Source organism: Hirsutella rhossiliensis (genome assembly GCF_020360975.1).
Source record: "Hirsutella rhossiliensis strain HR02 chromosome Unknown scaffold00010, whole genome shotgun sequence".
Lineage (NCBI taxonomy): Eukaryota > Fungi > Ascomycota > Sordariomycetes > Hypocreales > Ophiocordycipitaceae > Hirsutella > Hirsutella rhossiliensis.
This window is the reverse complement of record NW_025408676.1, coordinates 1,931,290-1,958,941: the sequence shown is the minus strand read 5'-3', so window position 1 is coordinate 1,958,941 and position 27,652 is coordinate 1,931,290. Positions and strand designations below refer to the sequence as shown.

Below are 27,652 nucleotides of genomic sequence, written 5' to 3'. Positions count from 1 at the left end.
CCAGCAGGGTCGGCAGGAAGTCGAGCCAGCTGTTGGTTGTCGACGATAGATAAGCATATAGCTGCAATACCGAGAAGCCTCGCCGTGACTGCGCAACAATGCGCATAGTCACCACTGACGTCCAGGGGATCCTGCAGCACAGTCAGCACGACCAGCATGAGGTGAGACACATCGACTCTATTAGCCCCGACGGCTCCCGCAAGAACCCATATTACCGCAGGGTTACACTCCGCCAGCAAACTATTGGGTTCTGGGCACAGCGCCATGAAATCCGTGGCATTTCGTCCGAAGATGGTGCAACTCTGTTTGCATACATCAACGGCCCCAGCAGAAACCAATCTCAGCGCAGGGTCACCTCGTACAGTACGCCAGCAAACAACCGGCTTCTTGGCATACTGCCGCTCATATGGCTCCAGCAAAAGGGGTAACCCACCAATATTAGCGGCAGGGTTACACGGCGTTGGGAAAACAACCGGGTTCTTGGCACCGTGCTGTGTAACGCCAAGTAATTCCGTTCGAAGATAAGGCAGATCGGCTAACCGATCTTGTTTCTTGGCTCTTCAGTAGGGCCCGTGCGGACAATGCTGAGTTAGCTGCTCGGGGAGTTCTGTCTTTTAACGATGAGCCGTTCTCGAGTAAGCCCCTCGCAGCGATTTGGCCCCAGAGTCACTCTAGTATTCGCCCCAGGGTACTACGCGTCATGAAGTACGGGTATATGGCGACGGCTGGCCTGATTGGCATCTGCACCCATCTTTCGTATTTTCGACATGGAGAGCATCATCTGTATCCCTGGGGGTATGTACGAGTCCACCTCTGCCTGACCCTGGGGGTGTCAGCCCTGCTATATGCCAAGAAGCCATCGCAATACACCCTCTCTCCAGAAGACCTCATCAAAGAGACCTGTCTGCTAATGGTGGCATACCTCGCTGGACTGTTCACGTCGCTCCTCCTCTATCGAACATTGTTCCACCCCCTCCGCCGGATTCGTGGCCCCTGGGCAGCCAAGGTCTCTTCATTCTGGTTGTCATTCCGTCTAAGACATGGGCCGTCATTCCGCATTCTTCATGAGTTGCACGAGCAATACGGCCCTGTCGTGAGGGTCGGCCCCTCAGAGGTGTCCATCATCCACCCGGAAGCCTTCGGGATTATCTACGGACCCAACTCACGCTGCTCAAAGAACGCCTTCTACGACAACGGCCATCCGATGATGTCGCTACATTCGTACCGAGACCGAACGGCCCACGACCAATGCCGCCGTGTCTGGAGCGCGGCCTTCGGGGACCGGGCTCTGCGCGGTTACGAGCAGCGCATCCGGGTCTATCGCCAGAAGCTCTTTCAGCGATTGGAGGAGAGGGCTGGTGCGGAATCGCCAATCAATATCAGCCAGTGGTTCAACTTTTACAGCTACGACACCATGGGCGACCTGGCCTTTGCGCGCAGCTTTGATATGTTAGACGCAAGCCGGAATCATTGGGCGGTAGACATGCTCATGCACGGCATGACCGGGTATCGGTATCTGTTTCCGAGCTGGTTCTTTCGTCTGCTCGCTACCATGCCAGCGTTGTCCAATGAGTGGCATAAGTTTATCGGTTTTGCGACAGATACCCTGCTGCGTCGCCTGGGTGTGAGTCGCCTTCTCCTCGATCCACCCGTCTGCCCTTTCTTGAACTGAACGTTGCCTGCGCAGGAGCAAGTGGATGTTCCGGACATCTTCGCGTCCTTGCTTGCGCCGCTCAATGGCCGAGACCCTACCGATGACGAGCGCAACATGCTCATGGGAGATGCAATGCTCATAATCACAGCAGGAAGGTTGGTTTCTCCCCAGGCCAGAGACGCCAGGAAATGACTCGACTGACCATCAATTTACAATGGATCTTGCCGTCAAGTAGTGATACCACAGCAACGAGCTTGACAAGCATCGTGTACGAATTAAGCCGCCGCCCTGATGAGGTCGACAAATTACGAGCTGAGATGGAGCACATCGAAGCTGATAGTGACGGGGAGTACCAGCACGACAAGCTCGCCAAGCTACCGCATCTCAACGGCTTTATCAACGAGGCATTCCGGCTGCACCCTCCCATACCCGGTGTCGTTCCGCGAAAGACCCCGCCAGAGGGGATCCATGTCAGGGATGTCTTCATTCCAGGAAATATGACGCTGTTTAGTCCGCAGTGGAGCACGGGTCGATGTACGAGAACCCTTCTACATTCGTTGAGCTTGTGACACTTGACGTCTGACTCCTCACTTCCCTACTTCAGCCGAAGCTGCCTACGTCGACCCTGCGCTGTTTAACCCAGAACGGTGGTACAAGCATATAGACCTTGTAAAAGACAAGTCGGTCTTCGCCCCGTTCTCCATTGGTACTTACTTCCGCTTGATTCTTGCAGCGTCCATACAATCGCCACTAACTACGTCTCTCAAATCGCTAGGTCCTTATTCATGTATTGGAAAGCCCCTCGCCTTGATGAATATCCGCACAACCGTGGCGCGTTTGATCATGACGTTTGACATGAGCTTTCCAGCTGGTGAGGATGGGACACGGTGGATGGACGCTGCGGATGAGCACTTTGCCATGGGTATACATCAGATGCCCGTGGTCTTAACCAGACGCCATTAGTTCTGTAGTTCTCAGGCCTCGCCATTGGCTTTGATCAGGCCAAATAAATCGGAACACTCTCCGCCCCCCTACATCGTTTGCTGCAGGGGTCCGTCCAGTCCTACTCAGCACTCCTTTGCAGCCTGCAGATTCGGCTTCCGTGCAAATGCAAGGGCGGCTGGCCAATTGCACGGTGCCGCGGCTGATGTGACGAATCAAGTATTTGGCTCGTGCCATGGACGTACAAAGATCTCCAAAAATCCCGGGTGTGCAGCTGTGAACCTTGCATCAGGACTATTATCTCATACATTGCATAATGCACGCAAACCATGCCGTTTTATTATTGCGCGGCGGCGTTCGGGTCGATTCTTCAGCTGCAGATGATGCTGTGTCCCAGACTACCTATGCTACTGCCCTTGCCTCGGTAGAGAATAGGGATCTATGCCTCTCGCCTCATAGTGGGTGACTTCGTTGAACAGTATTTTTCCGCATGGCCCTTCATAATATCCGATGCTGTCTGTACAGCAGGTTTGCTCTAACCAAGGGGGGTAGCTCAGCTGTATATATGCCTCGTTGCACAAGGAGTAGGGCCGCGAAAGCCACATGCGTATCTATTCCCATACTCGCTGCACTGTAGATCGATTAGGGCTTTCTCGCCGGAATATTGACTGTAAGCCCATGCACATTACTGTGGATGTTTCAGGGTATGTCTGGAGAGGAGAAATGCAACCACACGTCAGTGGGGTCAACCGAGTCGAATGTGCTACAAGGCCTGACAGCAATAAGGCCCTTACTAAGTTGGTGACCTTCTTGGCCGTGAGGACATAGAGCATAGAGGCGAGTATGGGGCGGTGCGATGTTTGGCTTGCCTTGATATTCACCTGGCGTGAATGCTCTGCAGCACGGGGCTTGAGTAGTGCTATAAGGTTATACACACATCCCCTGGACACGGAATTTACACATCCTGTCCTGACCTATGCTATGGGACGGGGGATTCTGCCACACATGCTACTACCTAGCAAACGAAGAACGGAAATCCGGTCATTTCCATTACCACAAAAGCCACAGAATGAATATTCGGACATGCAGAGTCTGGTGTCCAGGGAGTGTAGTTGGCCAACACCCGCATGTCTGTCCCCAGACGCGTCGGCTAGAGAATCAAGCTCTTTGCGTAACGAGTTCCACTCTCACCGCGACCCATAAGACTGCAGACGGAGGTTGCAGCGCAACCTCCGTCTGTTTACAGTCTTTGTTCACGTTGAGCACTCTTGTTCTTATAAGATACATGTAGTCAGCTAAGCTTGATCCTTCCTTAGGTTGTAAATTTAGAGTTCACCAGTCCTTGGTCTATGTTCCAGCTCTGCTCATCCTCCATAAGACACAGCATACGATTGCGCAAATTTGTTTTTCCTGCCCCGATCGGACTTTGCGCTGGGTCGGGATCGACTTGTTCTCCATTGTGACGGAGAAATGGCACCTTCGGTAGCATTCGAACGGAGAGATATTCCTCCATGCAAGACATCCAAAGACAGTCCGACGGTGCACAGCACCGAAGTAACGACAGGCAGCGAAAACAAAGAGGAGGACCAAAGATTCTGGGACACTTGCGTACACCAAGTCATTCGCGAGCAATGCCAGAGATCTCCGGACTCACCCGCAGTCAATTCGTGGGACGGGTCATTCACGTACGCCGAGCTCGACAGCCTGTCAGATGGCCTTGCGTCAGTCTTGATCCTCCTTGGAGCCAAGCCAGAGTGCGTTGTACCCATTTATATGCACAAGTCCCGATGGACAACGGTTGCTATATTGGGAGTCCTCAAGAGCGGAGGAGCTTTCACCCTTCTGGATCCATCCTATCCACGGAGCAGGCTGGGGGAGATGTGCAAGGAAATCAGGGCAAGCTTTGTCCTCACGAGTGAGGAGCTCAGAAAACAATGTTCAGAGATGTCTCCTGCTTTAGTCGTGGAGCACCTGAGCCGGGCATGCCCGCCGAGTCCCGGCCAAGCTGGGCCAACCATGCCTCGACCTGAAAACGCCGCGTATATCGCGTTCACATCAGGTTCGACCGGGAAGCCCAAGGGCATTATCATCGAGCATCGGTCATATTGCTCTGGAGCCCGGTCGCACCTGAAGGTGTTCGGTATCGATTCGACGTCGCGCGTTCTCCAGTTCGCCTCGTATGCCTTCGATGTCAGTGTCATGGAGACGCTCAGTACTCTGATGGCAGGAGGCTGTTTATGCGTAATGAGCGACTCTGAGCGAAGCGATCCAAACTTGTTCGTTGAGTCTTACAAGAAGTTCCACATCTCCCACAGTTTCCTGACCCCATCCTTTGCGAGGACGGTGCCATGGACAGAATGCTGCAGCCCGCCACCTACGCTGATTGTGGGAGGCGAACTGATGCGCTCCCCCGATGCGGCAGCATACGAAGCATTGGGAATTCGCATAATGAACGCATACGGGCCTGCCGAATGTTCTGTCAATGTGTCTGTGCAGTCTAGGGTGGAGGATGGTGTTGATCCTCGAAACATCGGATACACCACAGCGGCGACAGCCTGGATTATTAGCCCCGAGGATCCAGAGAAGCTGATGCCACCCGGTACGGTGGGGGAGCTGCTCGTGGAAGGGCCGATTGTTGGCCGAGGCTATCTCAATGATCCCAGTGCCACTCGCCAGGCGTTTATTGATGCACCCGGCTGGCTGCGCCGGCACCGCAAGGGCACCTCTTATCGGCACCGCGTCTACCGCACCGGAGATTTGGCCTCCCTGGACAGCATAAGCGGTGCACTGATACTGCACGGCCGCAAAGATGCCCAGGTGAAGATTCGCGGTCAGCGGGTCGAGCTCCATGATATCGAATGCCATCTCCAACAGACCTTCCCCGACGGAAATGCCGAGGTCATTGTCGAAAAGGTCATCTTTTCCGACGACGGAGTGGAAAAGCTCATTGCCTTTGTCTTGTTCCGTCCGTTTGGCACTGGTTTCAGCACGGACGGCATGGGAGATGGTCTGTTCCTATCGCCGCAATCGAAGATGACGGAGCAATTCGCCATCAGCAAGCAGTATTTGCAAGCCAATCTACCCAGCTACATGGTTCCAGACATATTCATTCCCGTATCCACTATCCCTCAAACTGCATCGGGGAAAACAGACCGTCGAGCCTTGCGAACCCGTGCTGCTGCCCTTTCGCGACGGGACGTTGAACGTCTTTTGCTCTCGCCCTCGGGTGAAAAACGTCCTCCATCCACACCCAGAGAATCAACCATACGAAGTCTGTATAGCAATGTGCTGGGTCTGCCAGCCGACTTGATAGGCATGGACGACACTTTCCTGCGCCTCGGAGGGGATTCACTTCAAGCCATTCGTCTCGTTGCAGCGGCTAGGACGGCTGGGCTTATACTACACGCCAAAGATGTCCTTTCGTCTCAGTGTACGCTGGCCAAGCAATCAAAACGTGCGGCTTTGATCCAGACATCACACCATGCAGGAAAGGCTTTGGCTCCGTTTGCCCTCTTGCCTGTGGCAAAGAGGCATGATATCGTCGACCTGGCGCAGAAGCAGTGCCGCGTGTCTGCGAAGCTCATTGAAGATATCTACCCTTGTACCGCACTGCAGGAAAGCATGTTCCTGGCGTCTTTGAGGCACCCAGGCATGTATACCGGGCATATAACGTTTGGTATTCCCGACAGCATGGAGCTACCCCGTTTGAAGGCTGCGTGGCAGTCGGTGATATCCAAGAATGCTGCTCTGCGAAGTCGCATCATCGAGACCCATGAGGGGCTCATGCAAGCGGTCATCGTCGATGGCTTCGCGTGGGACGTAGAAACCGAGGAGATGCTGCCTGGCTGCTGGGAGAAACTTGAGATCACCAAGATCGGTGTGCCTTTGGTCCGGTTTTGCTGCCGTCCTCGGCATGGGCAGCTGATCATGACAATCCACCACTCCATCTGGGATGGCTGGTCGCTCCGTCTGGTGCATGAGCAACTACAGCGTGCCTACCTCGGACGCGATCCTTTGCTGAGCACCTCGTACCGCTCCTTCATCCAACACACACAGGACCTCCCAGGGGCAGACGAGTTCTGGGCCTCGGAGCTCGCCGGTGTGAATGCCCCGATATTCCCTACCTTGCCATCCGGAAAATATCGGCCGCACGCAAACGCATCGCATCGGCATTGGGTGAGAAGCTTGGTCTCCACCGGACGGGAGGAGCATACCACCGCTACATATATTCACCTTGCCTGGTCGTTACTCGTGGCTCACTATACGGACGCGGACGAGACCTTGTACGGGGTGACTGTCAACGGGCGTGGTGCCGACATACCGGGGATCGAGAATATCGTGGGCCCAACGATTGCAACCGTCCCGCTGCGCGTTCGAATTGATCAGGAAGATACCGTGAAGATGGCGCTGGATCAGGTCCAGGACTCTCTCGCACGCATGATTCCATACGAACAGGCTGGCTTGCACCGCATCAGCCGGTGCAGCAGAGATGCTTCGGAAGGCTGTCGCTTCCAGACTTTGCTCATCATCGAAGCTCACGCGGATCGCGACATGGCTGGCAAGGAGAACAAAGCTGGATACTTGTCCATTATCCGGGGAACGACTCAGACTGGGATGGACTACACGGCGTTCTCTTCTTATGCTATGATGGTAATCTTTCGTGCCAGTGCCGATACGAGCGCGATTTCCCTCGATATCACATACGACACGGACGTTATAGGCGGCGTTGAGGTGGAGCGAATGGCTCATCAATTCGAGCACGTCTTGCGCTACATCTATAAGCCTACCACGGAGAGAGTCGGAGAAATCAGCTTTCTCGGGCCGCGGGACATGGAGCAAGTACAACAATGGAACAGTTACATGCCACCAGCCGACAATCGCTTCTTGCAGGAGTCGGTCTTTGCCCAATGCTCCCGTCGACCTCAGGCACCCGCTGTCGTTTCCTGGGATGGCTCATGGACATATCGGGAACTCTGGGCACACTCGTCGCTCGTCGCCCGGCAACTGCAGGGACATGGTGTGGAGCGAGGGACTCCTGTGGCTGTCTGCTTGGACCGCGGCAGATGGAGCATTGCAGTCATCCTGGCCGTCCTGCTCGCTGGAGGCACGTGCGTGCTAATCGATTTACTATCTCCACGAGAAAGAGTGCGAGGTATCGTCCAAGCCGCCGGCGCAGCTATCTTGGTCAACAGCCATGCCACTGCCCCGGTGACGTCTGGCCTCTGTCCCACCATCATTGATGTGTCCCTCCTTGCGGCCCAGAACGGCTACTCGCAGACGGAATGTCCCTCCCTTTTGGACGCCTGGGAAAGGGGGGTAGGAACCCCAGAGGATCTCGCGTTCATCATGTTTACGTCGGGCAGTACTGGCCATCCCAAAGGCATCGAGATGCCCCATCGCACCCTGGCCACGAGCATCTACCATCACAGCGCGGGGATGAAGGTGAACTGCAGCAGTCGGGTCCTGCACTTCTCGTCATATGCGTTTGACGTCAGCATCTATGAAATATTTACCACCTTGACCGCAGGCGGAGCCATCTACGTTCCATCCGAGTTTGACCGCATGAACAACCTCGCCGGCTTTATTCGAGACGCGCAGGTCAACTGGGCGTTTTTAACCCCTTCCACAGCCAGAAGCCTCGACCCCGCAGATGTTCCCTTGTTGACTACTCTGGTCCTAGGAGGCGAAGCCGTGACCGACGATAGCGTTGGGGCGTGGGCAAAAGGCCGTTCCCTCATCAACGGCTATGGCCCTGCCGAGGCAACGATCTGCGGAGTGGGCAGTATCGCCGAGGTTGGGTGGAAATCCGGTGTCATCGGCCGAATCGTTGGTGGTTTGGGCTGGGTTACTGTGCCATCAGACCCAACCAGACTAGCAGCGGTTGGCGCCGTGGGTGAGCTTCTCCTCGAAGGCCCGTTCCTGGCTCGAGGATACCTGAACCTGCCAGAGGTTACGAGGGCTGCTTTCATTGGCCCTCCCCGCTGGAGAAGACAGATTCCTGCTCCGTCGCCATATCCTGCCCTCTACCGAACAGGAGATCTGGTCCGGTATCAGCCGGACGGATCCATTCAATACATCGGTCGTAAAGACAGCCGTGTCAAGCTCCGAGGCCAGCTCATCGATCTAAACGCAGTTGAGGCAAGTCTCAAGAGAGTGTATCCGGCTGCCAGTCAGGTCGTCGCAGATGTGTTGGTTTCCGATGATATCGCCAGACTGGTTGCCTTGATAAAGCTCGGCCCGCCAGTGACAGAAATCCACGATGATACCATGTTCGAGGAACCAGACTTGGCTTTCAACGGGGCCGCTGCCTCTATTCAAGCTTATCTTCGGGCCATTTTACCTCCTTATATGGTGCCGTCCATTTTTATTCCTTTATGTCACATCCCTCACACCCTCACAGGCAAGACGGATCGTCGTCAGCTCCGAGAAAAACTATTCTCGTTGTCACAAAGTGACCTGCAACGTTATATCATGAGCTCCCCGGCCAAGACACCCGTGTCTGATGACAATGAACGGAGACTTCAGGAAATTTGGGCAGAGGTGCTTCGACTACCATGCGAAGTGATTGGGAGAGAGGATTCTTTCTTACTCCTCGGCGGCGAGTCCCTAGCGGCGATGAAAATGGTAGCACTAGCAAGAAGGGTCGGGTTCGTGTTCGCTGTGGCAGACGTTTTGAACAACACGAATCTGTCAACCCTCGCGCGGTCCCGACATCTGATCACAGAGCATGACCCCCCGAGTCCGTCGCCCTCGCTCTCACTGTCAAAAATCGAAGATCAGTCCCTCCAGGAGATTCTTCGACCACTACAGAACGTCGGCCTCATTCAAGGAGGCAATGACATTGCGGCTATTTATCCTGTCACCGCCGCGCAAGCATTCCTCATACAGAGTTATCCATGGTCCCATTTCCAGTTTGACTTATCGGGGGATATTTCGACCAGCAAGCTTCAAACCGCCTGCACTACGTTGATAGCCCGATTCACTATCCTTCGCACGGTATTTGCCCAACATGCGGACCATCTCTTGCAGCTCGTCTTGCCGGAGGTGCGCGAGTGCGTCCGTGAAATTACAACCGATGAGCCTCTCAATGGCTTCTGTAACTTTCTTTGCCAACAGCAGCAAGTTATCGGTGTAGCGGGCTCTACGGAACTGCCAACTCTGTTCACTCTCGTGTCCAACCGCCGGTCTAACACACGTCGACTTCTCCTCCGCCTTGCTCATGCACAGTACGATCTCACCACTATCCCTTTTATCGTCCAGGCCCTGGCCGATGAATACAACGGAACCCCCCGTGCAAACTTCTCCGACTTTGACATCTATCTCCGTCATCACATGTGGCAGACTAACGACGAGAGTGCCCATGCCTTCTGGAAGCAGTACCTGTCAGGCTCTTCTATGACGTCTACCTATCAGACTGCAAACACTACGACGCCTCAAAAGCGCATCTTTCAGGTCACTGGATCATGCACAGTTACGCCCCCATCACACCCCCCGGGCATCACAACTGCCACCGCCGTCAAAGCCGCCGTCTGCCTGGTTCTAGCGTCACGGACCGGCTGCACAGATATCGTCATCGGTCAGACAGTGGACGCCCGTTGCAGTTCGGTCGACAGCTGTCTTGATCAAATTGTTGGCCCCTGTACGAACTATATCCCGTACCGGCTCAGCGTGTGCTGTTCTAAAGTTGCGTTGGAATACCTCAAAAGCGCGCAAGCCCAGCACACCACATCCCTCCGATACTCCTCCCTGGACCTTGACCAGATCGTGGCCAAGTGCACCAGCTGGCCGAGCAGTACTCAATTCGGGTACATCGTCCAGCACCAGGACACTGGCGCAGACTTGGCTCTCTCGCTGGGAAGTGGTACTACTTTCTCGCCAATGACTTCTTACGGCCGTGTATTTCCTCAAGGTGAGGTCTGGATCAGCTCGACGCCCCATTCTACTGGCCTGAAGATTGATGTCATTGCCCTGAGCTCAGTGCTAAGCCAGCAGGACTCTCAGACTATGGCTGAGGAGGTTGGCGCGGCTTTGGAGAACTTGCTTGGTTGTGGAGATCGCCCTGTTTCGGACTTGATAGGATATACCTTCGCTAGCTAAATTTATTTACTGAATATATACACAGGTTACTTAACTGGGTCGTAGATACTACTTGTCTCTGGGCTCACCACGTTGGGGAGTCGAGAGAAGCTCCTTGAGATAACGAGTCACCCATTGACAACAGATCCAGCCCCAAACTTAAGTTCAGCTTTCTCTCCATTATAGTGAGTGGAGGCCAGGAAAGTGCAATAGAAAAAACCCTTTTCATTGTCACGTTTCACGAGTATATCTAGGGCTATCCTGAAGTGGCCAGTCTCTGACAGTCTCTGACGTAACTTGCTTGAAGCACCTCCTCACAAATTTCTCTGCATACAAAGCTCAACTGGTTGAAAAAGACAAGAGCGGAGATCAATATTAAGATCACAGAAGAAAACAGGTCTGAAAGTACTAATGCGAAGGAAAGCGAAACTGTGGCAACCAATGGTTGACCCCAGTTTCTTTCTTCGGACCTCACTACGAGATAGGTATCTCAGCGAGAGCCCCAATAGGCCTAGGCCGGTACCTTAGGGAGGAACATCAGTAGACCATATCTATAAGGGCATACATTTTAATTATTTTGCTGTTATGACTGGCGAACTGATGACATCGCCGTGTCCCGAGCAAAGAAGCTGAGGGATAGATAGCAGAACAGATGAAACGGCAAGCATGAAGCCATCTGTTAAAAGGAAAAACGCAATAGATCTCCTGATAACGACGTCGACCAGGTTCTTGACACAGAGCGCCCGCGTCTGACAGCCGAGCTGGCCAGCTGTTAGGGACCCCCTGGCCGCCGGTCGCGCCTGGAGAGGTGCCTTGAGAGGGCACCGAACATACAGGGCGCTAGAGTCATTGCTCCGACAGTTATATATCTGCCTGGATTTGTATTTTCAAGGGCCATACATTATATAGGAATCTTTTTTTTAGATTTGTTTACTACTGTAACTGGCAAACTGCTTCAACGGCGGCTGCGCCGCCTAGCTTCTAGAACCCTCCATTGGCTCGAAGCTATAAAATGCTATTATGCTCTCACGTAGTAGATTCTCTTTCTTTCTTTCTTCCTTCTCTATCTTGATAGTAAACAGCATAGAGTCTAGTTCGTTGTACCAACTCACTAGAGGCCTTTCACATACTACCAAGATCACTGAAGACACTGAAGACACCGAAGACACCAAAGTAACTGAGTCCCGTCTGAACTATTAGCGTTCAGCGAAGTCGCGATGGCCGAAGATAATGACAATATGTAGCCGGACGTCCTCAGCGCCCTGGTTGCCGAGATACGAAGTCTTAGAGAACAGAGTTCCCGAAGAAATACCCAGTTTGAAGAACGTTTTATTTTCCTGGAACTCCAACAACACCAGCAAGCGCGTTTGTCAGGAAACGAGGTCGGGGGTATAGATATATTGTTGATCCACGAAGGACTAAAGCTATGGACGTGGACTAGCGATCAATATGTACAGGAGGTGTGGTCATGTGACCCTACGTGGCACGTGACATGGCATGACATCCAACCGTGACAGTACTTCCCCCTTAAACAAGCGTTCGACTCGAACGCTAAGGGGAAATACCCGTTGGCTAGTGCCTTCGTATGCCAACTTGGGGCCCCTTCCCCTAAGTTGGCCAAAAAAGTCGTGGACATGCAGAAAACCCGTGGACAGCCGCGCACGGGCCCACTATCGTAGCACCGCGTTTTTAGTGCATCTTCCCACCAAAACTCGCGACCGCATGATACTCATGACGTATTTCTACGTCGCCAACACGCAATGTATTCCCAAATCGCTATCGCAAGGGCTGTAAAGCTTGTTCTTGAGTCTCGCGAGAGCTTCGAAACAGGGAGCCTGTCACACATAGGATATCAGCCTCCAACAGTCTGACCCCCTATTCGCACAGTCCGTTTCCACATTTCCCCACAGAAACTTCTAGGAGGCATCATCAACGCATCAGTGGCTTCCAGATGATCCGATCAGATGCTTCCATTCACTACCATTCCCTTCCATTCTCATATTCAGGCAGTCTATAAAGATCTCGCCTCTTTCCCACCTTAGATAGCAGAATCAAGAGTCTTCCAGTCCCTGATCTCTATGCTCACTTTATCGCACGGAGGATGAGCAAGTGGGCATAAAGATCAGGGACTGGAAGACTCTTGATTCTGCTATCTAAGGTGGGAAAGAGGCGAGATCTTTATAGACTGCCTGAATATGAGAATGGAAGGGAATGGTGAATGGAAGCATCTGATCGGATCATCTGGAAGCCACTGATGCGTTGATGATGCCTCCTAGAAGTTTCTGTGGGGAAATGTGGAAACGGACTGTGCGAATAGGGGGTCAGACTGTTGGAGGCTGATATCCTATGTGTGACAGAGTGTAGCAATGTTAGTCGGGGATTCGCCCCGATGGCGATTGTCTTCTCCCGCAGGAGCGTTCGATCCGGGGCCACTTCGTGGTCATGACAGTCGGCGAAGTCCCCGTGCCTGCTCCTCGTAGCAAGCAGGTGGTGGAGGTATCGTCGATTGGTGTGCAGCTCCGGGGGACACCCGGGTGAGGCCTTGAGCTCTAGGCTCTTGTAGCTCCTCGGGGCCCCCGCGGCCCACCAGTCCAGAGGAAGTCGTGGCCGCTAGGCGGCAGAGGTCGGGGCTGCGAGACGGCAGAAGGAGTCAGGGCCGCAAGGCGGCAGAAGGCGAGGCCAGCCAGTAAAGGCGGCAGAGGGTGCAAGGCAGCGCGAGGCGTGCCAGGGAGGGCGAGAAGAAGTCGGGCCGCGGGGCGGCAGAAGAGGTCGGGGCCGCGAGGTGGCAGCAGAAGTCAGGCCGCGAGGCGGCAGAAGTCGAGGCCAGCCAGTAAAGGCGGCAGAAGAAGGCGATGCCGCGAGGCGGCAGAAGGCGAGGCAGCGCGAGGCGTGCCGTTATTCGAGACCAGCTTCCCAAGAGGAGACGAACTCTCCAAAGTCTGCCTTTGGTGCCTGCTAGAGCCCCGTTAGGGCTAGAGAGGCAGAAGCATGGTCGGGTGGCCTGGAAATTTCTTCATCACTAACAGGCTGCTAACAGCCCGCAGAAGAGAAGAATTTTTACAGGGGAGAGTTGGTCCCTTTTTTTTTTTGGTTGTATTACGCCCGGAGGGTTCCCCCATAGAGCCACTACGCTAAGCTACGTACCTACTATACATGGTTTCTCCTCACCTAAAGCCCAACGCTTCTTTCCATCTGTTTCCAGCCTCGTTCGCTGTGACATGACAGTCCTGCTTGAAGGTCAGTTTCTCCAAGTGTTCAGCGTCCTACCTTCAGCGACTGAAGCGCGGTCTGCCAAGTTGAAGGCTGTTGTGTTAGTATGGTTGTTCTTGATCAGTACATGGCCCGTTAACGGTCCATACTGAAGCGTTTTGTCGCCAATGCGAACTGTATCGTCGCACGCACAGCCCCAATATCAGGTTGCCACTTGTCGTCGTCTGACTCTGCCTTGCCTCCTAGGAAGAAAGACAAGTCTCCCACCTTTCCGCGCGCATATCGCAGCATGGTCTCTCGTTGTACCGTCCATCTTCTGCATCGAAAGAGGAAATGCTCCACTGTTTCTGCAGACTGCCCACAAGTGCACTCATCCGATTCCACCGCCCCGATTTTGCAGAGGTAGCTATTCAGCCGCGATTTGCCAGTTCGAAGTTCGGATTCCTTTCTTGTTAGCTCGTCGTACAACTTGCGGGTGTGCTTGCCCGGCAATGCCTTATCGATGCGCTTTGAGTGCTTTCCAACCCCTTCCGGGATCTGACGAACGCGAGCGTTTTCGTTGAGCAGAGTTGGTCCCTTCGCTGGTAGTAGTAGTAGTAGTATTGATTACCGTCTGGGACATCCCTATAAGGGCAAAAGACGTGCTAGGCTAGAGAAGACTAGATACATAGAATATCCCGAGTACCTGGACTAAGGACCGTGTGTAGCACCTAACCACTCCATCTAGCAATTCTGAGGCTCTGAGGCCGGTCGGAAATTGGGGCCCTTCCCCGTCAGCGGGTTCCAGGCACGGCAGTGAAGCCGTAATAGTAGTCAGTCTTTGGCCGAGGCCGGTGACTGAAAAAAGAAAAGGAAAAGGAAGCAGAGAGTGTAGCAATGTTAGTCGGGGGTTCGCCCCGATGGCGATTGTCTTCTCCCGCAGGAGCGTTCGATCCGGGACCACTTCGTGGTCATGACAGTTGGCGAAGTCCCCGTGCCTGCTCCTCGTAGCAAGCAGGTGGTAGAGGTCTTGTCGATTGGTGTGCAGCTCCGGGGGGCACCCGGGTGAGGCCTTGAGCTCTAGGCTCTTGTAGCTCCTCGGGGCCCCCGCGGCCCACCAGTCCAGAGGAAGTCGTGGCCGCTGGGCGGCAGAGGTCAGGGCCGCAAGGCGGCAGAAGGCGAGGCCAGCCAGTAAAGGCGGCAGAGGGTGCGAGGCAGCGCGAGGCGTGCCAGGAAGGACGAGAAGAAGTCGGGCCGCGAGGCGGCGGTCCCTTCGCTGGTAGTAGTAGTAGTAGTAGTATTGATTACCGTCTGGGACATCCCTATAAGGGCAAAAGACGTGCTAGGCTAGGTATAGTACAAGATGAGGGTGCTCGCCGGAAACCCGTCGCGCCTTCCTTACTTCTACCCCTATCTAGCAATTCTTGGACTCTGTGGCCGCTCGGATTCTCAGGTCCCTTCCCCCGTCAGCGGGTTCCGGGCACGGCGGTAAAGCCGTAATATTAGTCAGTCTTCGGTCAGAGCCGGGTGACTGAGAAAGCCCACGCAGTCAGCTGGGCCGTAGGCCCACGGGGAGCCTACGGGCAGAAAACATAGAAAAGAGAGAATTGTACATATTAGGTTGGGGGGTTGCCTCGAGCTAGTGGCGGTGGCAAATCCGATCAAAGAATCCTGCCTCCGTTACTAGCCCGAGGAACCGGTCAAATCCCCTTCCTAGTGCCTGGTTGATAGCCTTGCCCGCCGTGGGGGCTAGCCTTAGGCGGTGTCGAGTACCTACCTTCCGGCAGTAGAAGGGGTGTGTCGGTGATTTTCTCCTCCGCAGGAGCATTCGATCCGGGCCTCTTCGTGGTTAAACCTCTCGTGGCAGCCGGCGAAGTCCCCGTGCCCGCTCCTCGCAGCGAGCAGGTGATGGAGGTGCTGTCGTTTGGTGTGCAGCCCGGGGGCACCGAGCGAGGCCTTGAGCCCTAGGCTCTTGTAGCTGCTCGGGGCCCCCGCGGCCCACCAGTCCTGGAAGTCGCGCCTGGCCGCAGCCTTGGCCTGTCTCTTGATGTTCGCGTACGTCGGCGGCCTGTCCGGGCCGAGGGCCCGGCAGCCCTCCTTTGCTAGCTGGTCGGCCCGCTCGTTGCCGGCGATCCCCGTATGGCCGGGGCACCAGCGCGTCCTGACGTCTCCGTGCCGAGCCGCGGCCTCAGCGAACTTCTCCGCCGCCGCTTGCGACGAGATCGATGGGCTGCCTCGTATGGCTCTTATAGCCGCAGAGTTATCAAGGCAGACGACTATCCGGCACTGCTGGTCCGGGGTCCTGGGGACCACGTGAGTGCCGCTCGAAGCCCTCGAGGGCGCCTTCCACCTCTGCGTCGTAGACCTCAGCGAGTAGGACCCGACCGCTGCCGTAGGTCACTTCGCTGGGGCCTAGCCACACTGAGTACCCATACCCGCAGGCGCCGTCTTCGCTCTGCGAGCCGTCAGTGTAGACGATGAGGGTATCTTCAGGGCATACCCGGAGCCACGAGTTGAAGTCTCGCCGCCTGCGTTTTGTCTACGCCCCTGTCGGGTCGGGCTGAGGGGTGCTGGGGAGAAGTCGGGGCCTCGGAGCATGGGCCGTCATTTGGTGAAGACGCAGGAGTCTCGAGGCGTGCTGCTTCTGGGCCGCGCGAGGGGCCCGCATACCGTGCCTCTTCATTAGCTCCCGGCCAGGCGTTGGGAGGATGCTCATACAGGGTGTCAAGGGGTGCCGCTCATCTAGGAGCGTAGACGGACCGCGGCGCGTCTCTGAGCGTCTGCGAGGAGCAGCGTGGCAGGGGGGATCCCGGTCTCTCGGTGGAGGGCCACAATGGGCATGGTACACCAGACGGGCGCGATGGCGCGCATCGCGACGTTTAAGGTCAGCTGGATCCTATTCTTCAGGTAGGTGATCCGCGACGGAACTAAGCGGGCAGTCCCCCACACAGGCCGAAGCGCCCCGGGTACCATACATGGGCGCCGTATAAAGGATCGGGAGGACGCAGGCCGTGACCGCATGCCGTGTCGACCGGGAGGATTCCGCGCCGGGTGTTTGAGAGGTTCTGGAGGAACCCTGCGGCCGTCATCGCCTTCGCGGCCCACTTCTCCACATGCGTGCGGAATGAGAGCTTTCTGTCGTACCAGACGCCGAGCCAGCGCAGGTCCTGCTGTGGCTCCTTTCTACGGACCCGTGCCAGACCGACGGCAGGTCCCTTTGTATCTCGGTCTCGTGAAGTGGATGACTTCTGTCTTGCCCGGGTCGAACACTACGCCATTATCGGCTCCCCACTGGATGAGCTCACCCGCGGCGCGCGTGGCCCGGGCGGCCGTCTCCTGTAGGGACCGGCCCCGGATCAGGGTGGCCACGTCATCTGCGTAGCCGAAGCGCGAGTTCGGTTCCCCTGTCGAGTAGATGGGCACTGTATAGAGGAGGAAGAGAATCGGGGAGGCCGGGGAGCCCTGTGGCAGCCCGCACGTCAGGGGTTGTCGGCGTCGTTATATCCTCGAGCCGTATTCTGGCCGATCTCTGCTCCATAGCAGCCTGCCCACCGGACCAGGTTTGTTGGCCAGCCCTGTTCCCGTAGGCGTAGGAGGAGCCGGTTCCGCAGAACCGTGTCAAAGGCGCCCTGTATATCCATCGTGATTAGCGTGGCGACTTTCCCTCGGTGAGGGCCGTCTCCGCGTCGTGGAGCAATGCTAGCGCTAGGTCGAGCGCTGAACGTTTGGGCAGGGCACCCGCATGCTGGCTGTGGATGACTCGTTGTGTGATCGCAGCCCAGGCCAGGCGCCGGGCTATTAGGCGTTCGAGTCCCTTGCCGAGGCAAGCTAGAGAGAAATCGGCCTCCAGCCTCTCGGAATAGACAGGTCCCTCTTGCCAGGCTTAGGGATCATTACGACCTCTGCTGCGCGGAAACAGGCGGGGTGGTAGCCCACGTGTAGGCAGCCTTCATATAGTCCCCTCACCGCCTCGCCGATGTGGTTCCAGACGCGACGCAGCATTCGGACCGTGATGCCGTCGATCCCCGGGGAGGTGTTGCCCGTAGAGGTGCAGGCGCATGCCGCATCCGCGAGCGTGACGCTGCAGTCGAGAGTCCTCCTGGGGCCAGCACCTCTGGGGCCCAGGGGTCCGGGATGTCGTCCGCGGCCCCGCGCCTTTCTAGGATCTCGACTCGGAGCGCGTTTGCCTTTTCCGTCTGGGTCTCGAAGACCTGGTCGCCTACCTGTATAGGCGGGGGCCGGAACGGGCTCGGTTTCCTCGACCACCGCATGATCTTATAGATATCCTGGTTGCTCTCGGCGCCTTCTAGAACAGTCTGCCAGAAATGTCTCTTACCCCGCCGTACCGCCCGGCGCAGCTCCCGCCGGGCAGTCTGGACCTCTCTGCCGTGCCCTGTGGGGTAGATCCGCCGCATAGCTCTTAGCTCGGCCGCTGCACCGGCGCACTGATCGTTCCACCATGGGGTGCCTCTCGCGTTCTTCCTGGGCCGTCGGCCCGCTGCGTCGGCCGCCTCTTGGAGTAGGCGAGACAGCGCCTCGGCCAGCCTCTCCAGGCCTCTGGGCTCAACGGCCAGCCGGGGTAGTGCTGTGGCCCCAGCCCGCACAAGTTCCTCGAATCGCTTCATTTCTTCCTCGGAGCTTACCCTTGGTCTAGCTATCGTCCTTGGGGGAATCCGCCGGGGAGCGTAATGCTGATCGTGTAATGGTCCGAGCCGGTATGAAGGTGCTCTTCGATAAGCGCGTCAGCAGAGGGGATATTGGCAAAGGCTAGATCAATGGTATTTCCGCGGGCGTGTGTGGCCTCGCCTGGCGTGGTGAGCAGTCCGAGCCCCTTGTCGGCCGCCCACTGGGCGATGTCCTTTCCGTTCCTCGCACTCCGGGCTCCAGGCTGCCAGGAGAAATGACAGGCGTTGAAGTCGCCCGCGATGAGGCATCTCTCGGGGACGTCCTGCTGGTGGAGGAGGTAGTCGAGTGGCTCGGGTGTCTTCGCGTGTCGATAGAAGTTGATAATAAGGGTGCTGTTTACCCGGAGCCACAGGATATCACGCGTAGGGGCGGGGCAGAGTTGCTCTGCCCGTATATCTGGGTGGTTCCGGACATACGAGATCACTCTCGGGCCTGATCCGGTTCCCAGGCGCGTTCTGGGGCGAATGCGTGGAAGGAGCGGTGCGTCTGGGTCCTGCAGGCTCCGCCTTCTTTTCTATCCAAACGTTCGGTTCCTGGATGAGCACGACGTCGTAGTCTCTGCTTCCGCTAGTCGTAGGGCTATGCTATGATAGGCCCCTATTTTGGCCACGTTGGCCTGGAGAACTCGGATCGTCCTCCTGTCGCGAGTTGTTAGTGGTAGGGCCTATTGTTCATAGGGGTCCAGGGATACGTTTCGTCGGCGCCTCTTCATAGGAGACTCGGATCTGTCTTCCTGTGGTGGAGGGAGCGTTGTGGAGTCTGGCGCCTGCGCGCTGGTGGGGGACAGCCGCTGGGGTCGACATTGCTGCTGCTGTTGCTGCTGCTGTTGCTGCTGCTGGTCCTGTTGCTTGCCTAGGCGGGCCTCGGCAGCTCTCATGCAGGGCGATGGGGTCGGTCCTTGGGAGGGTTGGGGGGAGGCGGTCGCCGTGGCCCGTTCGAGCTCCATATTGGCTTGCCGGTATAGCTGAGAGCCGATCTTCCTTACGGCGTACTTCTCGATCTTGAGAGCCGCACGAGTTGGCCGAGAGCGCCTGGGTCTGGCGGGGCCCTCTTTATGGTTTGCCGGAAGGGCCCGGAACAGTTCGCGCACCTCTCCGGCTGCTTGCAGTCGTTATCGCGATGGTCTTTCCCGCCGCATCGTCGGCAGGCTTGTTTTCGGTCGCAGGCGTAGCGGGAGTGATAATCCCAACAGGTGTCGCACTGCGCGGGCCGGGCGGTCTTGGCGATCAGTCGGGCTAGTCGGCTGGTGCCGAAGAGCCGCCATCTCCTCTGTATCGCCGCCTGAAAGGACACAATCATTGTCACAGTGGGCTGGTCGGAGCTTTCGGAGTATCTCTAGCAATGTGCACATCAATTGGTTCGGCACCTGTCTGGAGCTTGATCTCTTCTTTGATAGCTTGGTCATAGTCCACGGCGGCCCCCCAGATATCCGTGAGCTGCCTGGGGCAGTCGGCCACAGCGTACGTGTGCCACTTCTGGAAGCCTTCAACCGCCACGGCCCCGAGGCGGGCCGCCCAGTCGTCCTGCCGTTCCACAAGTAGGTCCCTCGCCTCCCGGTCTGAGGCCCGTATAGCCCATCCAGTCTTAACCCGGGCGATCTGTGGCATGCGTTCTGTCCCTAGGTTGAGAGTCTTAGCTACGTGAGCTCTGATGGCATGCCCCTGATAGCCCCATGCTGGGGACTTGTCGTCGAGCCGCACAAAGACACGCAGGTCATCTTTAGGCGGCTGGACCGGAGGCGCCTTCCGGGGCTTCGGGCCGAGGCGTGCCGGCAGGGGAGCCCTTGTCTGTGCCATCCCCTTCTGGGCCATAGCGGCGTAGGTCGGTGCGGTCCCGTCTCTGCCGTGGCGGTTGTTGACATTCTGACCGGCGCGTGTGGGCGCGCCGTTGAGCGCGTCGTCCCAGTAGCTAATGAAGCCGCGCGAGAATTCCTTCGCGAAGCTGAGCTCGTGGCCCGAGTTGAACTGGGCAGCCGTCTTGTCGAAGGCGGTGCAGAATGCGCGGAAGACGGCCAGCTTTGCCTGTTGTGCTTCCATCTGGTTGGCGATAAGTCTCTCTGCCGCGTGGGCAACCGTTACTGCTGGGCCTTGAGCCTCGGGCAGGTCGTCCGGCTCGTCGGTCTCGGTTTCGTCTGCTGCGTCTCCCATTACAGCATCTAGCTGGTCGGTGTCGGTGTGGGCATTGTCGCTGTTCGTGGAGCCGAATGGAGAGTCGTCGGGTTGCTGTGCGCGTCGTGGCAACAGTAATTCGGCAAGACCCGCGCGTGGGGCCTGCCGGAGGAGCGCTTCTGGCTCCTGAAGCGTTCGTGGAGTCATCGGCTCTTGTTCCTGGGGCGGCAGTCGCGCCTGGTCCGCGGGGTTGGGTGCCATCGCCGCCCTCAGCTTGCGCTGAGCGTGGTGTTAAACGCCCTTGTTAGCGGATGTGTGTTGTGTACAGCGAAGTCCTTAACAGATGGTGCCAAGAAAGTAAGAATACAAGGGAGTGTGTGGTCCCTTCGCTGGTAGTAGTAGTAGTAGTAGTATTGATTACCGTCTGGGACATCCCTATAAGGGCAAAAGACGTGCTAGGCTAGGTATAGTACAAGATGAGGGTGCTCGCCGGAAACCCGTCGCGCCTTCCTTACTTCTACTCCCCTATCTAGCAGGTCCCTTCGCTGGTAGTAGTAGTAGTAGTATTGATTACCGTCTGGGACATCCCTATAAGGGCAAAAGACGTGCTAGGCTAGGTATAGTACAAGATGAGGGTGCTCGCCGGAAACCCGTCGCGCCTTCCTTACTTCTACTCCCCTATCTAGCAATTCTTGGACTCTGTGGCCGCTCGGATTCTCAGGTCCCTTCCCCCGTCAGCGGGTTCCGGGCACGGCGGTAAAGCCGTAATATTAGTCAGTCTTCGGTCAGAGCCGGGTGACTGAGAAAGCCCACGGTCCCTTCGCTGGTGAAGGCTTGCCGGAATCCAGAAAAGTGGGGCGGGCACGAGTAGTTGGGCTGCTGTGGCCCCACACCAAGATCAATAGGATATCCACAGCGGGGTTTTGGTGGCTGATTCAGCGGCTGAGCGCCACAACACCGCAGTTTAGCGTCCGTGCCCTCAGCGGCTTCCAATATCCACCCTTGTCCACGGTCGGCCGGACGGCCGACCGCCGCCCGGAACGCCGCGTCTTGAAGGGCTCTCAAGGCTCGACGAGCTCGTCAAATTACGAGGGGGAGGGGAAACAAAAATAGTGTATTTCTACCTCTTTAGTTGTACAACTTTTGCCTTTCTGTTGGCTCGGAGCTGTTTGCAAAATAAGTCCAGCGAGCAGCCGGTTTGCTGCTGTTGTAAGTTGACAATGTGCATCGCGGCCTCCTCGCTACACCTGTGGGCCTTCGCCACCTTGCGAATCTCCCTTATAACCTCGAGCCGTAACGAATACCACTGCAATTCATTTTGTCGCCCGGCGCGCCACCGGCTTCCCCATCTACCGTCGAGGTCGGCAATGGCTGGCCCGCCTCGAAGGCCAACCGTCCACTCGCTCCAGAGCGCCTCGACCATTTTTACTGCTCGGCACATCTGATACCGTGGCGGTGGCTCTGTCTTAACCGTGATCGTATCTGTCGCCGTCGGGCTCGTGGCACGGCTATCAACAATGCTCGACTGAGCCGAGACGAATCGGCTTCCATCTCCTCGTCCTCCCTGCCCAACGACATCAACCACGGCCGGGGCCGTGGTGGCAGTGGTGGTCGTCGCGGCCGTAACTTGGAAGTTGAAACCATTCGAAAAAAGGGACGACTGGGCTACCGCAAGACGTTCTTCGGTGGCTCGAAGCTGCTCGCTTAGCTCTGTTTTAAGCAGGATCGTCCTTGCTTCGTTCCGCGCGTCGATGGATTTAAGATAGTCCGCGAGGACCGGCATCGCCTGGACTAGGACTGCAAGCTGGCTTGGACGCTCCTCTTCAAGGATGAAGTCCGATAGCTGGTGCGCGAACGGGGCGTAGGCCGGATGCCGGAAGACCGGGTGGTTCCAAACGGGGCTGCCGGGGTATTTCTTCATCAGGACAACGGAATCCTGCAAGACAACCTCCCGTAAATAGAAGATGAGGTTCGTCGAACCCATCGCTGCCAGGTCGTTCTCCTGCTCGGTACCGGGACCGAACCGGCCTCGCCAACGGTCCAGCTCGGGCCAGATCATCGAGAGCAGGACCTCCGGCGGCGTCACGCCGGCACGGCGTATCTCGAAGCATCCGGCCTGCGGCGGGTGCCCGGCCATCGTACGCATGAACTTGCGAGGCAACGAGTTCAGGTAACAGCCGACCATCTGCTCCTGGTTCCAACGACCCCCGCGACGGATCTGGGCTTCGCTAATCCCCTTAGTTCAGCCGTCCTCGCCCCGAGCTGCGGCCGACATGCGTCTTCTTCTGCGACGTGACGCCGGCGTAGGCGAAGGCCTTGACAACCCACTCGCGCTGTGAGTTGTACGAGAAAGCCGCCGTCCGGCCGGTGCCGTTACCCTTGATTAGCCGGATGTCGTACCACGAGGACCGCCTGCTGAAATCGGGAAACGGCTCACTACCGAGATCCCAACGATACAAGAGGTAGAACGAGAGGCCACCCAAGATGCAGATTAGCGGGTTCCTATTCCGATACGCGCCGGCGGTCTCGAGGCGGCCGTGCTGGTTCTGCTTGCCGGCTCGTGTCGTAAAGATGAGCGGCATGCACCGGGTCGAGCCCTCCCCGGCAAACTCAAAGGTGAATAGGTCTGAGATCTCTGCAGCCCGACGATCGCCGCCACGGGTGAGAAGATAATGGCCAAAGAGGAGATCCACGAGGGTCCGAAAATGACACTCGGGCGATGTGCCGCTGTGGGCCCACAGCTCGTGGCATACTCGTTCGAACTCGGACTCCGAGTAACCATCGAGCAGAGTATCGCGGCCTTTATCGGCATAGTTCTCCCTGTCTCGTTGGGCGTCCCGGCGCTGTAGGGACTTGAGGTACTCTCGTACGTTGTCCTCGCGCGGCGACGGGTGCGTATTCATTCCGAGGGCCTTCTGCGTCCGGTAAAGATCCGTGATTGCGGTGACATAAGTTCGGACCGACCGCCAGGCCAGGCGGGTCTCGTCCTGCGGAGTATCAGTGGCGGCCTTGCGGCTCCTGACCTTCAAGGGCCGACCGGCCACCTCCTCGACGAGGAAGAGGAGGAGCTTCTCCTCTGTGACCGTAGCGCCGTCACAGTACTGTTTGTGGCGGCAGAATTGCTCGAATTCCTCTTGCTTCGGTGCGTACGCCGAGGTCGTATTCCTGGCCGAGACTCGTGGATCGCAGAGAGGATCGTCTGCGCATTGGCGCGTAGCTCCGCGTCGTTTATCGCGTTCTGCCGGATGCGTTGGTCCACTCGTACGCTCGACGGCTTTGCGCGACTCCTGCCCTGCCCCTGCCCCGGCCGCTGCTCCTGCGAGCTTCGGCTTGGGCCCGCTTTGTCTTCGCCTTCCGTCGATTTGGCGTCCGGGCCATGGGATATATCGTGACGGGAAGACCAAGGCAAGCCTGCGAGTGACCACCAGTCCGGGTTGGAGCGGGTGGCGCGCGGCGACGAGAGATGCCCTATCTAGCGATCACGATGCGCACCGCCTGGTCGGGTCGCCCGCTAAAATTCCAGTGGACAGGGCGCCGTAGCGAACGTGAATAGCGGCTTCTCCATCGAATCAGCGACGCAATCAGCGGGGCACCGATATCTGCGTATATCCACGGCGCGCGCCGTTCGGGTGGGGTGGATATCCGCAGATACGATTGGCCCGCCTGGTCGCTGATTCTCGGATTGCCCCACCCGACCAGATCAGCGGCGCTCAGCAAACCCTCGGATACCACGCGTACTCGGGGGGGTTCCCCTGCTAGTCAACCCCCGGAGTACCCACACATGAGACAGGCACCGTTCTCGCTCCGCTGATCTGCGAGAAGAAACTGAGCGGAAACACTGTCAACCCTGCAGCTTGCAGAAGGATGACGACCATGTTATTAGAGATACAGTGTCTATCGCACGGAGGATGAGCCGAGCAAGCATGAAGATCGGGGACTGAACAACTCTTGATTCTCTATCTAAGTGATGGTGAGAAGTTGGCTTCTTATACTTGTGACGTTGGGTTGAGTGGCGATGTCGCCACCCAGGCAGCCTAGATGACGATGTCATCTAGAAAGTTCGAATCCATCACTAATATGGCATTACAAACTGCCACGACCTAAAATATAGGCTAACTGTGCGAATAGGGGAATCAGACTGTTGGAGGCTGATATACTCCGTGTGACAGCGTCTAACTACCTGAAATAGCACGTCTCATGTCGAAAATATTTTAGATAATTCAGGGGGTGAAATACAGCCGACCGCCAAGAGGGGCTTGTTCCACCACAACTCAGACATGTGTGACGGTACAAGTGCACGAACAAGGTCGAGTACGACTTGGGTAAAGTGATTGTCTACAAAGAGAGAAAGAGGTTCCTAAGGAAGACTCTGACTTTCGCTATTTACATGAATCAAAGTGAGACATTTCATAAAGTATGAAAGTCACATGATCGTTCCCTCACAACATGTCCGTACGAATACCGGTCATTGCAAAACACGCTACGCGCCATGACCATTATCCGAAACTCACGACACCGAGAATTTCGCGACACAGGGTCACTACAGAGGAGCACTTCGAAAGCTGTGACCCAACAGCTCCCCTGTGAACCCCCTGTGAGGCACTGTGCCAAGTCATACTCTTTGAAAGGCCATTTGAAAGGTCCCTCCGTAATATGCCTTTGAAACTCGTCCGTGTTTTCAATACCACCTCAAAATGTGACCACATCTCTAGTGCTTAGAGGCCTGATCTTTCTCTTCTCTTTCATCCCATTCTACATCGGCCGGTCCGCTATTTCAGTCCCTCATTTTTTTATTTTCTCTGCTATAATTTCTGATTTCTGTCATTTTGCTTCCATACCCGTTCGAAATGTTCAAGTCGAGGAGTACGGCTCTGGCAGTGCTGCTTCTGCTCGCGATTCTCTGCATATCCTTCGTCGAAGCCACTCCCCAGAACAAAAACAACCAAGTGGGCAAAAAGGGTGGCGGTAAGAATGGAGGCGGTGGTAGGAGTGGAGGTGGTGGCAACAAGCAAACCCCACGAGACAAGGTGATGAAAGAACCTGAGGGTATATCCGCCGATCAAGGGTCTGGCTTGACCATTCTCGACAAAACTCTCACCTGCAAGTAAGAGCGTCATGATTTCTCACAGTCTCGCAGTCCATCTAACGCGTGCCAACCAGCAATCTTGAGATTCGAATGAAAATTAGCGGTCCCGCCGACCAGTTCACGAAAGCTTCAGGTGTGAAGGGTGCCGCCGCCGAGGCCGGTGACAAGGGTAAGAATGGTTTAATGGTGTTACTCCACGGCGATGGCGGCCAGTCATTCACCGCCTACCCCAACAAAGGTATCAACGAGGCCAACCAAATGGGCGTCGTATTCCTCGCTCCCAACGACGGCCTCCAATGGGGTGGTGCACCCAAGGGCCAGCAGGAGCGGCCAAACGGTGCCGCAGACGCACAAGCAGTCAACGATTGCATACAGAAAGAGCTCCCTAAGCTTATCGCTTTCGACAAAGCAAACGTCCAGTTCATGGGCGTTAGCGGTGGCTCTCAGATGCTCTCTGGCTTCTTCATGCCGAAATTTATGGGTAAATACCCTAAAACAGGAGCCTTGTTTAGCTGTGGTGGCATGGCTCCTCAAGTCGAGTTCGCGAGCGATGCAATGCAGGCCATCAAGACGACTCGAATCCACTTCGAGTCGACTTTCAACGAACTCGAATCGCTACAAGAGACCATTCCTCAGTCTATTCCGGCATATGAGCAAGCCGCTGCGTCAGCTGGGCTATCTGAGAACGAGATCAATCAACTACAGACGGTGGACAACGCCCCGAAAGGCGGGCATTGCGCCTTTGATGAGAAGAGTTTTGAGAGTGGTGTGCAGGCCTTGACCGACAAGTTCGTTGCAGTTATGTCTGTTAATGGCAATGGTGAAGGATTTGGGAAGGGAGTAGTTGGAAACGAGAATCCCAAGTTCGGCCCAGAAAAGAGGCAGTAGCACTGCAAAGCGTGGACTCGATTTTGAAACACGATGCCTTGAGGAACGAAAGGATTTCTATGCCGCGCTTTTTTGCCCCCCGAATCCGCGCCTCTGATTCGCTAGCTTTCTCGGCTTCCCGTGCCTTGAGGAACGAAAGGCTCTTCTGGACGCGGAGAAACCCAAAACCGAAACCCCCAAAAATTTTTAACCCTCGAAAATCCCGCCTTCTGATTGGCCCAGACTTTTTTTCCCTCTCTCGTCCTAGCCCCTCCTTGCAAGCTTCCTTGTCATTGGTGCCTTGTGCCTTTCGCTGCATTTTGGCCCGTGCCCTTTGCCTTGCCTTTCCTTCTGAGGACCGAGCCGATTTTTAGAGCCGGGACAGGGCCTGACTGACCCAACCAGGCTAGGCCCTCGCGCCTTTGCGCACACACTCGCGAACTTGGTTTGCCTTTGGCCACCGAACCTCTCTCCCGCACGGGCCGCACCCCTGACACGAGCACGGTGCCGTCTAGCGCCCGGCATCACGATAGCTTCACGTGCAAGCCCGCAGGGTCTAAGGAATCAACGTCTAGCCATTCCAAGGCCTCGCGAACAGTCTTGTCACTCAGCCGACCCAGCCTCGCTTCTGCGTCGGTCATCTCGTCCGGGACTTTGTTGCCCACCAAGTCTCTCTCCCGCACTTTGGAGACGAGCATGATGCCATCCAACGTCGGGCAGCGGGACAGCTGCACGTACAGGCTGTACGGGTCGCACTGCGAGGACACGGCGCGTCCCTCGATGTTTGACGTCCGCGTCCCCCGCAGCTCCAGAGCCACACGCTCGAGCGTCCTGCCCTGCACTTTATAGTCTGTGCACGCGAAGGCTGCCGTACAGGGCAGGCCCTTTCGGCTGACGTCGTTCTGCTGCCACGGCCTCTTTCGCTGGCATTGTATCTTGACGGTCATGGGCGTCAACAAGATCGTGCCTGGCGGCATCCCGACGAATTGAACATCTTTCGTCGTCTCGGACTCTAGCATTATCCCCGCCGGCGGCCGAAATGGA

At 56.5% G+C, this 27,652-nt stretch overlaps 9 protein-coding genes across 9 annotated transcripts; 3 read left to right on the top strand and 6 right to left on the bottom strand.

The window, feature by feature from the left end:
• Positions 1 to 1,204: 1,204 nt before the first annotated feature.
• On the top strand, positions 1,205 to 2,617 carry HRG_08565 (cytochrome p450 domain-containing protein; the record flags this gene model as incomplete). The annotated part of the gene is made up of 5 exons (XM_044867036.1): positions 1,205 to 1,624; positions 1,688 to 1,809; positions 1,890 to 2,188; positions 2,259 to 2,360; positions 2,430 to 2,617. The coding sequence occupies 5 exons, from the start codon at positions 1,205 to 1,207 to the stop codon at positions 2,615 to 2,617; spliced, it is 1,131 nt and encodes a 376-aa protein (XP_044717923.1).
• Positions 2,618 to 4,612: 1,995 nt separating this feature from the next.
• On the top strand, positions 4,613 to 9,051 carry HRG_08564 (AMP-binding enzyme domain-containing protein; the record flags this gene model as incomplete). Its single annotated transcript, XM_044867035.1, has 3 exons — positions 4,613 to 5,603; positions 6,084 to 8,784; positions 8,997 to 9,051. The coding sequence occupies 3 exons, from the start codon at positions 4,613 to 4,615 to the stop codon at positions 9,049 to 9,051; spliced, it is 3,747 nt and encodes a 1,248-aa protein (XP_044717922.1).
• Positions 9,052 to 15,634: 6,583 nt separating this feature from the next.
• On the bottom strand, positions 15,635 to 17,502 carry HRG_08563 (RNase H domain-containing protein; the record flags this gene model as incomplete). Its single annotated transcript, XM_044867034.1, has 6 exons — positions 15,635 to 16,163; positions 16,297 to 16,400; positions 16,622 to 16,757; positions 16,811 to 17,044; positions 17,130 to 17,265; positions 17,436 to 17,502. The coding sequence occupies 6 exons, from the start codon at positions 17,500 to 17,502 to the stop codon at positions 15,635 to 15,637; spliced, it is 1,206 nt and encodes a 401-aa protein (XP_044717921.1).
• Positions 17,503 to 18,515: 1,013 nt separating this feature from the next.
• Positions 18,516 to 19,493, bottom strand: HRG_08562 (endonuclease-reverse transcriptase domain-containing protein; the record flags this gene model as incomplete). The annotated part of the gene is made up of 3 exons (XM_044867033.1): positions 18,516 to 18,845; positions 18,964 to 19,131; positions 19,239 to 19,493. 3 exons carry the CDS (start codon positions 19,491 to 19,493, stop codon positions 18,516 to 18,518), a joined length of 753 nt encoding a protein of 250 aa, XP_044717920.1.
• A 355-nt stretch (positions 19,494 to 19,848) lies between these two features.
• Positions 19,849 to 20,916, bottom strand: HRG_08561 (Ribonuclease H-like protein; the record flags this gene model as incomplete). The annotated part of the gene is made up of 1 exon (XM_044867032.1): positions 19,849 to 20,916. The coding sequence occupies one exon, from the start codon at positions 20,914 to 20,916 to the stop codon at positions 19,849 to 19,851; it is 1,068 nt and encodes a 355-aa protein (XP_044717919.1).
• A 1,530-nt stretch (positions 20,917 to 22,446) lies between these two features.
• On the bottom strand, positions 22,447 to 22,792 carry HRG_08560 (centromere DNA-binding protein complex CBF3 subunit; the record flags this gene model as incomplete). Its single annotated transcript, XM_044867031.1, has 2 exons — positions 22,447 to 22,556; positions 22,636 to 22,792. 2 exons carry the CDS (start codon positions 22,790 to 22,792, stop codon positions 22,447 to 22,449), a joined length of 267 nt encoding a protein of 88 aa, XP_044717918.1.
• A 100-nt stretch (positions 22,793 to 22,892) lies between these two features.
• Positions 22,893 to 23,862, bottom strand: HRG_08559 (centromere DNA-binding protein complex CBF3 subunit; the record flags this gene model as incomplete). The annotated part of the gene is made up of 2 exons (XM_044867030.1): positions 22,893 to 23,756; positions 23,806 to 23,862. The coding sequence occupies 2 exons, from the start codon at positions 23,860 to 23,862 to the stop codon at positions 22,893 to 22,895; spliced, it is 921 nt and encodes a 306-aa protein (XP_044717917.1).
• Positions 23,863 to 25,502: 1,640 nt separating this feature from the next.
• HRG_08558 (Cyclin-like F-box) lies at positions 25,503 to 26,629 on the top strand (the record flags this gene model as incomplete). Its single annotated transcript, XM_044867029.1, has 3 exons — positions 25,503 to 25,601; positions 25,665 to 25,759; positions 25,816 to 26,629. 3 exons carry the CDS (start codon positions 25,503 to 25,505, stop codon positions 26,627 to 26,629), a joined length of 1,008 nt encoding a protein of 335 aa, XP_044717916.1.
• A 503-nt stretch (positions 26,630 to 27,132) lies between these two features.
• Positions 27,133 to 27,627, bottom strand: HRG_08557 (uncharacterized protein; the record flags this gene model as incomplete). Its single annotated transcript, XM_044867028.1, has 2 exons — positions 27,133 to 27,510; positions 27,592 to 27,627. 2 exons carry the CDS (start codon positions 27,625 to 27,627, stop codon positions 27,133 to 27,135), a joined length of 414 nt encoding a protein of 137 aa, XP_044717915.1.
• Between the last annotated feature and the right edge of the window lie 25 nt (positions 27,628 to 27,652).